The 15,040-nt window shown below is 35.3% G+C and overlaps 1 protein-coding gene and 1 long non-coding RNA gene across 15 annotated transcripts; one reads left to right on the forward strand and one right to left on the reverse strand.

Annotated features, from left to right (window-relative positions):
• Positions 1-1,613: 1,613 nt before the first annotated feature.
• On the reverse strand, positions 1,614-7,272 carry LOC130722507 (uncharacterized). 14 transcript variants are annotated; one of them, XR_009013991.1, is made up of 11 exons: positions 7,079-7,271; positions 6,902-7,005; positions 6,607-6,711; positions 6,201-6,252; positions 5,949-6,063; positions 5,785-5,871; positions 4,212-5,559; positions 3,994-4,053; positions 3,346-3,464; positions 2,875-3,053; positions 1,614-2,737 (listed from the first exon to the last, which is right to left on the reverse strand). It is a non-coding gene; the product is annotated as an uncharacterized LOC130722507 (long non-coding RNA). The 14 variants fall into 14 exon arrangements; XR_009013987.1 differs by having other exon boundaries at positions 6,607-6,774; XR_009013984.1 differs by having other exon boundaries at positions 6,607-7,005; positions 7,079-7,272.
• A 3,357-nt stretch (positions 7,273-10,629) lies between these two features.
• On the forward strand, positions 10,630-14,140 carry LOC130724678 (uncharacterized methyltransferase At2g41040, chloroplastic). The gene is made up of 8 exons (XM_057575957.1): positions 10,630-10,938; positions 11,392-11,492; positions 11,576-11,716; positions 11,991-12,072; positions 12,276-12,469; positions 12,597-12,708; positions 13,552-13,656; positions 13,828-14,140. Exons 1-8 carry the CDS (start codon positions 10,759-10,761, stop codon positions 13,954-13,956), a joined length of 1,044 nt encoding a protein of 347 aa, XP_057431940.1. The 5' UTR covers positions 10,630-10,758; the 3' UTR covers positions 13,957-14,140.
• The last annotated feature ends 900 nt before the right edge of the window (positions 14,141-15,040 follow it).

Here is a 15,040-nt window from a genome sequence, read left to right on the forward strand (position 1 = left end):
CCGGCACAATTACCACTACCACCAGATCTCCTCCATCACCGATCACCATCCCAAGAAAAACATCTCAGAGAACAACCAGGCTTTCAAAAACTTCACATAGGCCAGTTGAATCAAAAGCCGCCAAGTATCAGACCAAGAACTGGAGCGTCCGCCACGACAAGAAGTACCACCTCGCCATCGCCTCCCTCCTCGAACTGTGCCCGAACTGCATCGAGATCGTCTAGCTCGACGACTCCAACGCGAGATCTGACCCGACCCGAATCTCTCCTTCGAGCTCCCGTACCCACCACCAAGGCCATCTTCATCCCCGATAAGGAGTGCCAGCGCCCCGACCTCCTCGCCACCTCCAGCGACTTCCTCCGCGTGTGGCGGATCTCCGACGCCGATGAAACCCAACCCTCCGCCGCAACCCCAGCGTCGATCTCAAGAGCCTCCTAAACGGAAACAAGAGCAGCGAGCACTGCGGCCCGTTAACCTCCTTCGATTGGAACGAAGCGGAGCCCTGCCGCATCGGAACCTCCCTCACATGCAGAAGAAGATTCTTCTTCGAAGAACAAGCGGAGATCTATTTCACTTGAGATCTGGGTTGTTGGATTTCTCTGTTTCCCCCTTTCAATCTGCTGCCATCTTCATCGGAGGGGTCAGAGTTTAGTGGAAGAGGAAGTGTGCTAATCGGTGGAGAGGGAGGAGAAGGAGGAGGGTGGGTGATTGGGGTTTGCAGTGGCAGTGGCCAGTGGCAGTGGCAGTGGCAGTGGCGGTGGGGTGGGTTGCAGAAGAGATGTTTTTTTTTTCAGTTAAGAAATTATTTGAGTTTTTTCTGAATAAAATAAAAACTTTTAAAAAATAAGAAAATAAAATAAAAAACCGTTAAACCTGCCACAGCAGGTCAGATACCCCTTGTGTAAGGTTACACAATGATTTTTTTGTGCATATTAGATTTTCCCCTAAAGTTTAGCTTCGTGACAATCATTTTGTAGCATATTTTTAACATGTGTTAATATATATTATACTAGGATGGTACCCGTGCGATGCACGGACTTCTTCATCCCTAATTTCTTTTGTTTTATAACTAACCAAAATTTATAGCAACTAACCGAACGAAATATTCACGAAGAGGGGTCTTGATCCTTAGTTACATAATCAAAGTTAAATCCATGAAGGTATAATGCAGGTTTGCCCGTGCGATGCACGAGAGGCTTCATATGTAGTACGTACTTGATATTTTTTTACGAACTCCACTGTTAGTTACAATTATTGAGTATTTGATATATATGGAATAATACAATGATGTATTTACTAAGACATACAATTTTAATTAGTCAAACACTTATATGTCGTTATTATCATATGTTTATGATTAAATGTTGTAAATCCTTTAAAAAACTTCCTTGAAGACAATGTTCTTGGTAACATATTGTTCGCCAGTAAAAACTATGGAATAGCCTCCAAGTTCAATCCACCACATAACCAATACCAGATAAAAAAAACGAAAAAGCTACCGGACATTACTAATAATAGCATTATTTAAAACTTAGTTTATATTAAAAAATCCTAAAATGATAGTAATAGATTTAATTTGTTCTTAGAAGCATTGATAAGTGAAAATTGAGAAATGGGAGAAACTTTTTGGAAAGATCATTATTGAAAGTAAGTATTGCAAGATAACATTTCATCACTTGAATGTATAAGCAATTATACATTCAAGGTGGTAAAAGGGTACCCCAAACCCTTTAAAAAAAGAGATTCAATAATTTGACTAAGAGTCAAAGTATTGCAAGTGTATCAGTACAAATGAACAGAACCAGCAAACTTAAAAATTCATTCCATCTAATAATCGAGTAGGCAGAGGATTGGTTCATTGAACCATTCATAGGTAGCATGTGTGAAGTGGCAGCTTCTGGCTTTCAACCATTCCCACACTTTTAACTTGACCAAGTAAAAAATGCACTCAGGCAGAAAAACCCCTTCTCTGAAAACTGCTTCATTCCTTCCCACCCAAACATGCCAAACAACTGCCAGCCATACTGATAAAATACCATCCTTCTTGGCCGACAGAAACAACCCAGCAAAGGACAGAAGATGATCAACTGGAGTACCAGGACATACAAAACAGACCCCCAACCAATTAAAAACCCGACACCAAATCTCCAGGCCTAATGACAGAAGAAAAAAAGATGTAAAATCGACTCATTATAGGCACCACGCAGAGGACAGCTAGAATCTACAATTGGGACATTTCTTCTCAATAAATTGTCCTTAGTCTGGATGCGTTTGATAAGGATCTTCCAGCCCAAAGAAACAACATTTGAAGGTGCTAAAGATTTCCATAAGAGCTTAAAACAATCCTCCTCCAATTTGACATCAGTAGCAAAAATGGCTTCATAAGCTGATCTGACTGAGAATTGGCCATCCCCCTTTCTCTAGTCCAAAACCATGAATCCTTCTTGCCTTGGATGAGAGAAAAAGATGAGATGATGGACTTCAATTCAGATAACTGGTTTGCCAACTCCCCATCCATCACAGCATTCCACTGGAAATTCCAAACCCAACGATTCCCTTCCCAAGAGCCCATCTCCGCCACATTCTTATTCTTTTGGCTAGAAATTTGAAACAGCAAAGATTGGTGATTCTCTAATTCAATCTTGAATTCTTGATGGAGTAACAATGCCAAAATCTTTCATTCTGTACATCCCAAAATGTTCCATTCATCGCACATAACTGACTGCTCATATATTCACTTCACAAATATATAACATAATTAAAAAGAATATTCACTTCACAAATTGATAACATAATTAAAAAGAAGAAAAAACTTCAAGCTGTTTGCCATGAGAAAAATGAACAGACCGAATTGTTTAGCACACCATTAATTACCTGAGAGTCAGCGCCCAATCCTCCATCATAGCATCCTTAACCATGTCATCAGCACCACCAGTTTGAGACATGAATTTGAGGCCCTTAACAGTCTCTCGGTTTTGCTCCATGGTCTTGTTCAAGATAATTGTCCATTCAAACCTCCATCCCCATATCTACCTCACAATTTGCATTGAGATCTGAAAACCCATCGAAGATAATGGTACATTCAAATCCCATCCGCATATAAACTTTATCAGAAGCAAATTTCAAATTAAAAAAAAAAATTGAATTGTCACTCACCCTGACTTTAATTCTTTTTGCAATTTAATCTCATGAATCGTGAAGCTCAATTAACACAAGCTATTACTCACTTAACATATTAGATGAATGGTAAAGTTTTTTTTCTAACAAAAAGGTTCAGCAAAGTCATAGTCTCATTTTTAATGGCATTCATAAGAAATTTATTAAGTTGTAAATACTTGCCTTCACCTCTATTATCAATAACAACAACTCCATGCTTATAAAAAAAACAACAACTCCATGTGTCCCCCTGTAATACCACCCTCCACAAATCTCATCTTTAACCGCTGTAATCAATCCAATAATATCTACACAAAATGATATAAACAACAACAATCAAATACTTTAACAGAGAAATCAATTCAAAGCTATTAATTTTGTATCTTATATTATGTGTAACTTAAGCTAGATAGTCTACTTGTAGTTTCAAACAAAAAATCCTCTTCACTGGATCACTAAAGCTTAAGTTTTGGATACTTCTTTCTCATGCCATCTCTCATTTAACTGTGAAGCAATACAGATTTTCAGAACAGTCTCACTCTTTCTAGAAGAGAGAAACCCCTTCTTCTCTAGAATTTAAGTTTGTTAAATTTCCTCACCTTTCTTAACAAATAACAATGTTTGATAGTAAAAGTTGAAATAAAAGTTGTAACCTTCCATTTATATCTCCCAGAACACAAGCTCCTAATAGGACTAACAGGCCAAGACAATTCAGCCATTGCTATAAGCCTCTAACTCAATCAACAAATTCAAAATAGAACCAGCCCTAGATGTAAGAACTTCTCAAATTTCACAATGCACAAAACAAACACAAATTGATTAGTTGACTTGACTCACCATCCTTGTGGCTTTCGTGATAGCTCTTTGGGAACAACTCTTAAGGAGTATATTTCAACTCTGCATAGCATAATATATGAAAATCAGCTAATGCCATAAACAGAAAACGTTCACAAATAAATGGAAAAATATAAAACAAAGAAAAAGCCATGATAAGTAACAGGTCAATGAGAAGAGGAGCACTGTGATAGACACCAGCCAAATGAGAAGATAGAAACCTAAAAACATAGAAGAGCAAGGGGAAGTCTCCTCAGCTTACAAATTGGGCCCAATTTCTTCTTGAAGAATCTAAATCCTTGAAAATAAAAAATATGAATTGGGCTCACTCATTGTCAAAGCTCTCACATGATCCCAAAGGTAAGCTTCAAAATTGAAGAGAAAAAAGGATCAACTTAGCCAATAGATAGGTAGACACAGTCACAGAAAAATTGAGATACACTATGAATAAGCACAAGAAATGGGTAGAAACACATTTGAGACAGAGGGATCAGAATCTATAAATACATGATCAGGTACATCAATTAAACAATCTTGAAAATCAGTAATTTGACTAATTTCATTATAAGCGCCATAAAAACTAATTTATACAAGTAATGTATCATATTTAGTATTTACTTAAAATGATGAAATTTGGTCTAGGACAAACATTTTGAAGCTAGCAGTTACAAAATTTCCTTCCTTATCCTTAGAACTACTCAATCAAGCATCACTCACCCACTCTGAACTCTGCCATTAAACCAACTAAATCAACCTTTAAAGCTCCATCAATTCTAATAGGTCTCAATGGAGTGAATGGTAAATCAAAAGTAATATAAGCTTGCAATATATGATTTGGCTCATCATCAAATCTCATGTTAGTGACAGCTTTTAAGAACTATTTAAATGGGTTGGGCCAAAAGCAGCACATCAATTTTGGAGAAGTGGACATTTTTTTCCTTACAAACTTGAAAACTTTTATCTCATTTATTATTCAATTCTTAAGGAAATGAAGAAGAAGAAAATGGAAAACCTCACAGCACAGAAAATAAATATCAACTAAAATTATAAATTACCAAAATCTTGTATTTATAAAAAGAATCTTTGCACACTGTGCCTTGAGTGGCTGCAATTAGATGAGACTAATTAAAGAATTAGAGAATGGAGACTTGAAGGAAAGGCAGAAGATAACAAAGAGATACTTGGTGATTTTCATGTAGTCTATGCTGTTAAGCATAGCAGGAGCATATTTGCTTGGATGGTGGTTCCACAAACATCATCCAGCAAATAGACACCTTTGGATAGTGTCTTTTGGCCTCATTTTATTTTTCACACCACTTGTTGTTTGGTTCTCCCCCTTCATATCTGACCTGTCTATTAAGATTGAGGAAGAGCATGGTTTTGAGATGAATAATCAACGTGTTCATCCAGTGGATGAATCACTGTGTGAACCAAAGAGAGGATCTTTGGCATTATAAGTTGTTTTAGTAAGTTCAATTTTTTCTGATTGTTTTAGTAAGGTCAAACCTCCTTTTTCTGATTATTACTCGTACAGTATTTGGAAGCAGTTCAAGCAATGGGAATAGACACCTGCAATACAGATTATAATGCACTCCATTGCATGGAAAAAACTCTGAAAGTTAAAGTAAAAGGGGTAGAAGCTTTCTAATTAGTAATTTGAGCCTTTAAATTACCCTATTAACAATTGAATCTAACTGGTCTCCTTATTAATCAAAAAGAAAAGAGAGGCTTAGCCACCACTTTTAGTTGCATGCAATGTGTATTCTATGAAATACAAAAGTAATAAATGGTTACCTTTTCCCATCTAGGAGCCAAAAATTCATTTACAGTTAAGAAAATGAACATAATCATTTGAAAAAATAGTTAATGATGGCATATGTGCTGCAATGGAAAAGAAAATGAACATAATCATTTAACTAAAAATCACAGCTAAAAGAAAAGAAGTTCTTGATTCTTACATTTTGAAATGATGAAGCCACCAAATAGTGAAACAATTACTATGGTCATGGTACCAGAAACATTGATAATGAAGTCATGTGTATGACAAATAGGAGAAGGAGCTGGCAAAAGAACCTGAAGGAAATGAAGGTGAAAACATAGTGTCATAGCGATGACACAGTACACATAAGCTAGATCTTATAGATGCTATGTTTAACATTGGGACTTTTAATTAAAGGATAGAGGATACACAAAAAATACACAGCACTTACCAAACACACATCTAGTGATCGATTCAATCTAACACAAGCATGCTTCTGAGCTCTGCCCTTGCAAAAACAAATGGATAAATGTGAGAAAAAGCAATTGGGTTAATTACCTTACTGATGTAAAGAAGTTTCAGTAAGGCTAGGAATAGAACCCAAGTCAGAGTAATATAAATAATAATTTGAAGAAAAATAAGGAAATGACTTAAAAAATAGTGAGCTATCAAAAATTGTTTTCACATCAGTAGCTGCATCCAAACCATCATACAAATGTTTCTTACTGGATTTAGTCTACCATCTATAAAATTTGAACTGCATCTAGAAACATGTCATTCAATAGTATGATTCTTTTTCTGGTTCCACCACCTCTTTTCAATTAAGCACATTTGACATTTTTTCTAGTTCCACTCACCTTGTTCTCTTGTGGATTGTTGGAAGAAATACTTTTGCTCGATGAAAAAGAACTTGATCACCCAACAAAAGCCACACATTGTGAGATATCATTGACAATGTCAAGCTGTCACAAGCATCACTTAGACACCATTAAACTTCTTAATTCTAATCTGGATTTTGTCCAACTCTAGGCACAACTCAACAAAAAAAGAGTTAGAAAAAGGCACAAGAACATCTCTATCTTGTATTAGAGGGTACCTGGTGCAGATTTATAAGAAAAGGAATGCAAATTTATACATATGTACTGAGGGTACCTGGTGCAAACCAAGATTTAGCAAATTCACCAGGTAATGGAGCCAGCCAGATAATGTTCCTCAAGTTCTTTGAATCATCATATGTCACAGACTCACAATTGCCCCTGAAAGAAAAGTGACAGATTAAAAAACAAAACAAAAAGATGCTTCTTTAAAAGTTGAGTATCAAATAATTACAGAATATAATATAACAAAATTCCAAAACAACGTGGAATCTATATAGAATGTGAGGGAAAAACGGCAATAGATAATAGGGAAAGGAAGATCTAGCTGCGAATATCAGAAGTGCGGTAGGCGTAGGATGGGAGCTGTCTACAGCGAGGCCAGAGGCCAGCGGCTAGCTGTGTCGAGGTCCATAGGTTCCCAGTAGCAAAGAGAATGAGTGGGAACTTTGGAAACAATCAGCTGAGAGATAAGGCCCAGCCCAATTCTGTAACAAACAAAAAAATGTGCACATGAACAGTGCAACTGAACCTTGCATTTTAAGTTAGTAGATATAATCGTACATACAGATTTTAATGGACATAAGGACATCCAAATTCTAATATATACGATTTACAAGTTTAGTAATAGTTTTTAACTGCACTAAAAATTAGTGCAGGTTATGAAAAGCTAACATTTTTCTTTTTACCTACTCTTAGGCCCAGTTTGGAAGAGCTTATTTGAGCTTATCTGACAGCATAAGCTCTTATGCCAGTGTTTGGGAGAGCTTATGCAAACAGCTTATGGTCTGCCATAAGCTATTTTCAGCTTATTTTCATAAGCTACTCAGGATAGCTTATGAAAAACAGCTTATGCTTATACACAGCTTATTTTTAATTTATTTCAATAAATTTTTAAAAATAGCTTATGAATAAGCGCTTATGTCATAAGCGCTTATGACCATAAGCGCTTAATTAAGCTGTTTATCCAAACGGGGCCTTAGTGCGTTTGAGAAAATGTAATTTAATTAAGTCACAGGTATTAACAACTCATAAAGTGTGCTTACGCTTGAAAAAATGTTGACGGCACTCACGGCAGTGTCCATTGGAAGAAGGAATTAAATCAAGCCTTAACATGACATGTGAGGCTAGCTAGGTTATTAATTTGACCCTTCAGGTATTCACTAAACCGTAATTAACAATAAAAAATAATTGTTTATTTAATGAAAAACAAAATAATTAGAATATGGATAGAAAGATAAAAAATCATTTGTCCCCGTAAGATATCTAAAGTGGTAGAAGCCTTCACATATGAGTTGGATAGGGGGGTCCAGGGACCAAATCTTAGCGAACACAATTTATCTTTCCGATGTAACAAAAAAAGAAAGATAAAATCATTTAAAATAGAGTAAAAATATTCACAGTCTAGGTTTAATTTAGAATAATAGATCCTTGAGAAACAGTGTGTCACTGCTTTTTGTTTCTGCGGGAATCCAGAATTTATGTAGCCATGATCTTGCTAATATACGTGCGTTTTTCTTCTGTTCCGCAATAAAACGGATGTTAGTTTAGGAATATATAGTGGGTATATACTCTTTTGAGTTGTACTAATTAAAATTAAATCATCATATCTAATTGAATAAGACCTCATCATTTATTTTATTTTTAGCATTTGATATTAGAAAGGAGTTGTACTTTAGGGCTCCCAGGGACCCCAATGGACGATTTCATACCATGCATGGGGATAACACAAACCCTAATTCTTGGTTTTTCGTCTATAACTTTTCTTGATAATTAAGTTGAGTTTCAAAAGATATTCTTTTTTTTAGAATGTTGAAACTGCTTTTAAAAACATGAGTCCGACATAGGTGCGCCACATTTCGGGACTATGAATTTTGGGATGCCTCACTTGAGAGGTGGACGTCACTACTTTGCTTAGTTTCTTTATTGTTTAATTTTTTTAATGAGACTGAAAATGATGCTTGTTTTCTGATTAGTTGCCTATGGAACCAAATAATTCAACTTTGGATCGAGTTGCTACTCATTCGGATTGAAAGGCCAAATTAATAGTAAACCTGATTAACAAGATCCTAGTGTATATATTACTATATAGTATCCTTGTTTCTTTAATTAGTATATAGGAGTTCCATGCCATATATAGTAATATATATGTTAGGTATGTTGTAGTTTTGACAATATTTCAAAATCTTTTAAAATAACTTTTAATGCATTTACTTTGAAAAAAAAAACTTTTAAGTTTTAATGCATTTGAATTTCATTTCCAGATGATCAGGTTGTGAATATGAGAGAGACCAAGTTTACAATCAGAGAAGAATTTTGAACTCAACATCTTTTCTATATATGTCATGACTAGTTATAAATCACTCTATAACTAATAGGCTAGTAACAAATCTAACATGCATAGGGCATAACGAAAATTGTTGTTTTGACAATTTACTGATGAGGTCATCATCACTCATGATTAAAGATGAGATTGCATGTAAAGATTAGATTGTCAAATAAGATGAAATCAGGTCGCCCGTAATGAGGAGAGGTCACCTGTGATGAGGCCTCTCATCCAAATTTGATTGACCCAAAATCTGCACTCCACACTTAAGTCTCTCATTCCGGACCACTAGATTTGAAAGCTTTCTTAATTGATATGTTAATTTTAATTTTAAGGACTATTAGTCGGTTACAAATTACAATTCCAATTTAAAAATATAAATATAATGTTTGTATCAGATCATTGATTGAATAAAAAATGTTTGATATAACTAATTTATAGGAAATAATAAAGTTACATAAAAAACATATATGTATGCTTATTAAGACTTTATTTTGATATCAATATATGTATTCATTTTAAAATAATTATCATTTTAGATATTTTCAAATTATATATCGTCTTAAAATTGTAGTATAGATTTTTTATTTTTCATTTTTCATTTTTTAGTTTTCTAAATAAAATTAGAGAATATAAAATTTAATTTAGTTAAATGACCTTGTATTTAATAAATTTATTGAATTAGTGGCTTTAGGAGACAACAATAGTAGTAGTATATAAATCCAATTACTTTAGACATTTGTTTTTGGTCAATTACTTTAGACATTTTAGATTTGACAAAAAGAAAAGGAATTTTAGACCACCAGCACACGGCCTAAAAAATTATTTTGGGCTCGCATGCTATAAAGTCCAACTTCTGCACCAAATTGCAATTGTGGACTGCATGGATCATATCAGCCCTGAGCACACAATGCAACTATGATTAATTTTTTGTTTTTTTAAATTGCGAGAAAAAAATATATATATTACTGTCAATTTCGATTGGGATGTGATGACGGGCAAAAATCTTCCCAATAGTGAAGGTTGTGAGGATCAAAATCTCAACCTAGCGGTTCGAACAACCCATGTTTCACGACTGCGACGGTGCCATGTGAACATGAAAAGGTCTAAAGTGCTTTAGTATTTAATCCAATGTTCGATCTCTGAGCGGTGGGTATAAAAATTATTTATTAGGAAATGTCTACTCATTTAATATGATTTTTGAACCTCGGAAGTTTAGTATTCCTCATAGCTGCCAGCTGTGAGAATTACTTAGAAAAGATAAAAAAAAAGTGGTTTAAGTTAAAAGTGATTGAGAGTAGTAATTAAGAGTGATCATACAATATGTATGAAATGAAAGCTATACGACTTTTGCTGTTCCGTTAGCGCCAATTCCTGCACACTCAACAGAGAAGAGAAGCAAGAAGCAAGCAAGTTTGGTGTTGAGTTCATGATTTACGTGGTTGATTTGAAACCGAAAACCAAACACGTATTTTGTGTGGGCCTCAAATAACACAACTCTTCACTTTTTCCACTTTAATTATATAAATGTCTTTTTATTTCTCACTCAAAAATCAACACACAATTCTAACACCAGTTTTCTATTACCAATGGCCATGTCTGTTGCTTCTTCTTCTTCTCAATTTCTCCGACCTCTTCATCAGCTAGAGTTCCCGAAATGCCCTCGCCTTTCTTCTAAATCCCAGTTCCGCCCTCGCCCCCTCCGCCGCTTCCAAACCCTCCGGAACAACATTCGCGCCACCGCCGCCGCCGCTCGTGTTGCTGATTCGGTATACTCTGCAACCTTCTTCCCCTATTCATTCCAATCATACTTAGTTACAATCAATTCATTCACTTTCTTACAGTTAGTTCAACCATTCTGTTTTCAGCTAGCAATAGCAATTATATATATATATATATATATATAATTTCACTGATTGTTGATCTCAATTGTGTATAGAATAGTACAAGATGTTTTTCTTAGTGCATTGTCTATAAGTACATACATTGATATTTTGTTTGAATGCATATCAGATTTTGGTAGTGCAAGTGTTAGAAATATAATGTAAAATCAATCGTGTGTCATTTACTTAACCGCTTAAGCTTTTGGGATAATTGGTTCGTGACAGCATAAAATTTAACAAAGTTGTATATGCTTTCTTAGGAGTAATTTACGTTAGCGCCTTAGCGGCAGAAGTGAAAAATCCAACTTATGTAAGGTTGATTGTTAAATTCTGCTTCAGGAATTCAGTTCAAAGCATGATCAGGCTGTAGCGGCGGACGTCTTGGCGTGCCCAATATGTTATGAGCCATTGATAAGAAAAGGTCCTGCTGGCCTTAGCTTGTAAGTTGTGTAGATATGTATGAGATTTTAGTTCTGTTTGTATCTCAAAGAGTGTCTCTGACTAAATGGTTTTGAAACTTCAGATCAGCAGTCTACAGGTCTGGTTTCAAGTGTGAGAAGTGTAAAAAATCATATTCTAGCAGAGATAGGTATCTGGATTTGACTGTAACTGCTGGCTTGAGAGATTACACTGAAATTCCACCAATTCAGACTCAGCTTTTCAGGTATATGGATATATTTGTAATTTAACTCCAATTTCATGGCATTTGATTGTTATGTGATGTATAATCCCATGATATTCATGTTAGTTGTATGCACTTGATGAAAATTTATCACATGAGGCACATACCAGTTTTTTGACAATGTCATTTTACAAATCCATTTTTTCATGTCGTTCTTTATTTGAGGAGACACAAGTTGTAATCTAATTCTGTTTTCTGCATGGAACAATCATTTGGGGATGTTCTTATCTTTCCTTTGTGTCTAAACTTTTATTAGGAGTCCCCTTGTTTCATTCTTATATGAGCGAGGTTGGCGTCAGAATTTCAGTCGAAGTGGCTTTCCTGGTCCGGATGAAGAGGTATGCTTTCTCGGTCAGTACTGTGACTGCAATATGCGAATATTGAAAAATCTTCATGATAATCGTCTAAACCACTTTGTTTAATAACATATGTACACATATCACAGAAAGGAAGCTGAGGCCCTGTATCATTTTGTAATTTTTTTGGCTTGATTTATAATAATGCAATGCATATTAAGCTCATTATTTTTTCTATCATGCAGTTCAAAATGGCTCAAGAATACTTTGAACCTGCTAAAGGTGGTCTTATTGTGGATGTTAGCTGTGGTAGCGGTTTATTTTCCCGAAAATTCGCCAAATCAAAAAACTACTCTGGAGTCATTGCACTAGATTTTTCTGAAAATATGCTTCGCCAGAGTTATGATTTCATTAAGAAAGATGACACACTTTCAACCACGTATTATTTTCCTCCTCCTCTGCTTGATTCTAAATTTAATGCAGCCAAAGAATAATAAATTCGATGTCTTTCCTTTCGTACGAGGAGACATGAAAGCGCTGAATACTGTTTATTTCATTATTTGCAGTAATCTTGCACTTGTAAGGGCGGATGTTTCTAGGCTTCCCTTTTCATCAGGTTCAGTTGATGCAGTCCATGCTGGTGCAGCTTTACATTGCTGGCCATCTCCCTCCAATGCTGTAAGTTCTGTGGCTTTGTGTGAATTAAAAGTCAAATGTTTGGGTTGGGGCAAGCTTTTTAACAGACTGATATCATTGTGTATGACCATGTCTATTAAAATATTGAGCCACTCTTTACACAAAGGGCTTTTTGTGTTCTTAGATTCTAGAATCTTGTTCTCTGTTAACTTAAGTACCCATGATTCTACATCTTATTGTGTAAAAAAATTTGCAGACTTACTATGCCAGATTCAAACTAATAAATTTTACTACTTTCACAATAACAAATCAGTTTTTAATTGGTCGTTGTGAAGTATTAAGTGTTTGCTAAACAGAATGTTTACTGCATCATAAAAGCAAGGTTTCTACTTCCAGAGATACATAAGATTAGAAAGAGGAAACTGGCAGAAATTTCCTTTTTATGATATTGTCCTGAATGAGTGTCTAAACATAATATAAGGAATTCTAACAACCTGCTGTTTGACAAAATCTTTTTAATTCTTTTAGTGGGTTGTGTTTCATCTTTCATGTAGGATTCACTAATTGAAGAATGGGCCTAGGTTATTTAGGGTGAGAACCACATGAACTTCACCAAATAGCAGTGAGAGTATCAAATAGTGTGTTGCTAACTTTTCCCATGAACCTATGATGTGCAAGCATATAAATACATGATACGTGCGTACATACTTTATGCTTCTTTCATGTCTCTACACTCTACATCTACACTATACACATATGAACAAGTTATGTATGTACTTTTCTTATAAAGTTTGCTTGTAGCCTACGAGTCTTCCACATACATTTTCACTCTATTTAAGTGTGTGTAACTTTCATGATGACAATCCAAATATGAATTTCTTAAAGGTTGCTGAAATCACCCGGGTACTAAGAAGCGGTGGAGTATTTGTTGGAACCACTTTTCTGCGTTACAATTCGTCAACTCCCTGGCTTGTACGCCTCTTCAGAGAGGTAAACTCGGACAGTAATTATCTTTGATCATTGTCATAATAACCTGATGTGTCAAAATTTTGCATGTTGAACTTGACCTTGCCTTTTGGCTTTTGGTGTGAGTTGCCAATTGGAGTGATTACCTGATTATCTCCTAAATCCACAAATAAGATATCCCATTTTCTTTTGCAGAGGACTTTTCCAGGCTATGGCTATTTATCAGCGGAAGAAATTGAAGACCTTTGCACCTCATGTGGTCTAACCAACTACTCATGCAAAATTCAGCAGTCTTTCATTATGTTCACAGCTCAGAAGCCTTAAAACTATATTTGATCCATGTATAACACTGATTCTCCTATATTTTATTAGTTTCTTATGTTATTTGTTTCATCTGTAAAGAAACTGTAAATATACAGGAAATGAAAAGATGAAAACTGGAGATGTATGTAATGAGAAAGTCTTTCATATATATTAACTATTGAATCCACTTTATGCCGTTATTTCATTGCTCTGTTTTCATTCTTCTAAAATAAGAGATTTACACAACCATTCTACAGTTATCTTATTTGCATATACCTTCATTCTGTTTTTGTTTTCTGAGTCTTGTTGTTAAGGTTTTTTTTTTACTGGTGACATATAACTTATGTTTTCTGAGTCTTGTTGTTAAGGTATTTTTTTTGTCAATATCTTACTTTTTTTTTTGGTGAATGTCAATATCTTACTTAAATTACTGCCTCGATCACTCTTCATGATTTTGGTGTTGTCCCATGAGATATGCTTTCATCAATTATCCTAGCCTGTTAGGTCTAAATCCTGTCATTATACTGATAAATCAAGAGAGTAGGAAGTGAGCTACCAACAAAGTATTGGTCGGAGTGGAAGGGCCCCGACCTCTTAAGCATGTGATGGGCCTGTGTTTGAAAAAAACGTTGTTGGGAGGTATCCTCACTCTAGTGGCCGGCAGTACCTAGGAGATTAGTCTCTCAGCTACCGATAATACTCTTGGAAGAAGAAAAAATGGTTTAGAAGTGAGCTTATATGAGACTGAGCTCATTTCATCCACATTCTCGTGGTGTGGCTAAGGGAAGTAAGTAAGATAAAATAGGACATGTGGTGGTGGTGGATATATATGGAATTAAATTAGAAGTACAACTACAAGGTATGATATGAAATTGCACCGGCCATTTTGATGAATATGCACTGTAATCGGTGACTGCTAGTTGATTCTCATTCTGAATTTGTTGTGACCGGCCATTTTGATGAATATGCACTGTAATCGGTGACTGCTAGTTGATTCTCATTCTGAATTTGTTGTGAGGACTATTACATTGGAGAATTAAATTAGGATCAACTTGTACGTATTCCATATCTTCATTGTACTGTTTTGCATTGTCACGTGAACGGG

This window comes from Lotus japonicus, chromosome 6, assembly GCF_012489685.1.
Source record: "Lotus japonicus ecotype B-129 chromosome 6, LjGifu_v1.2".
Lineage (NCBI taxonomy): Eukaryota > Viridiplantae > Streptophyta > Magnoliopsida > Fabales > Fabaceae > Lotus > Lotus japonicus.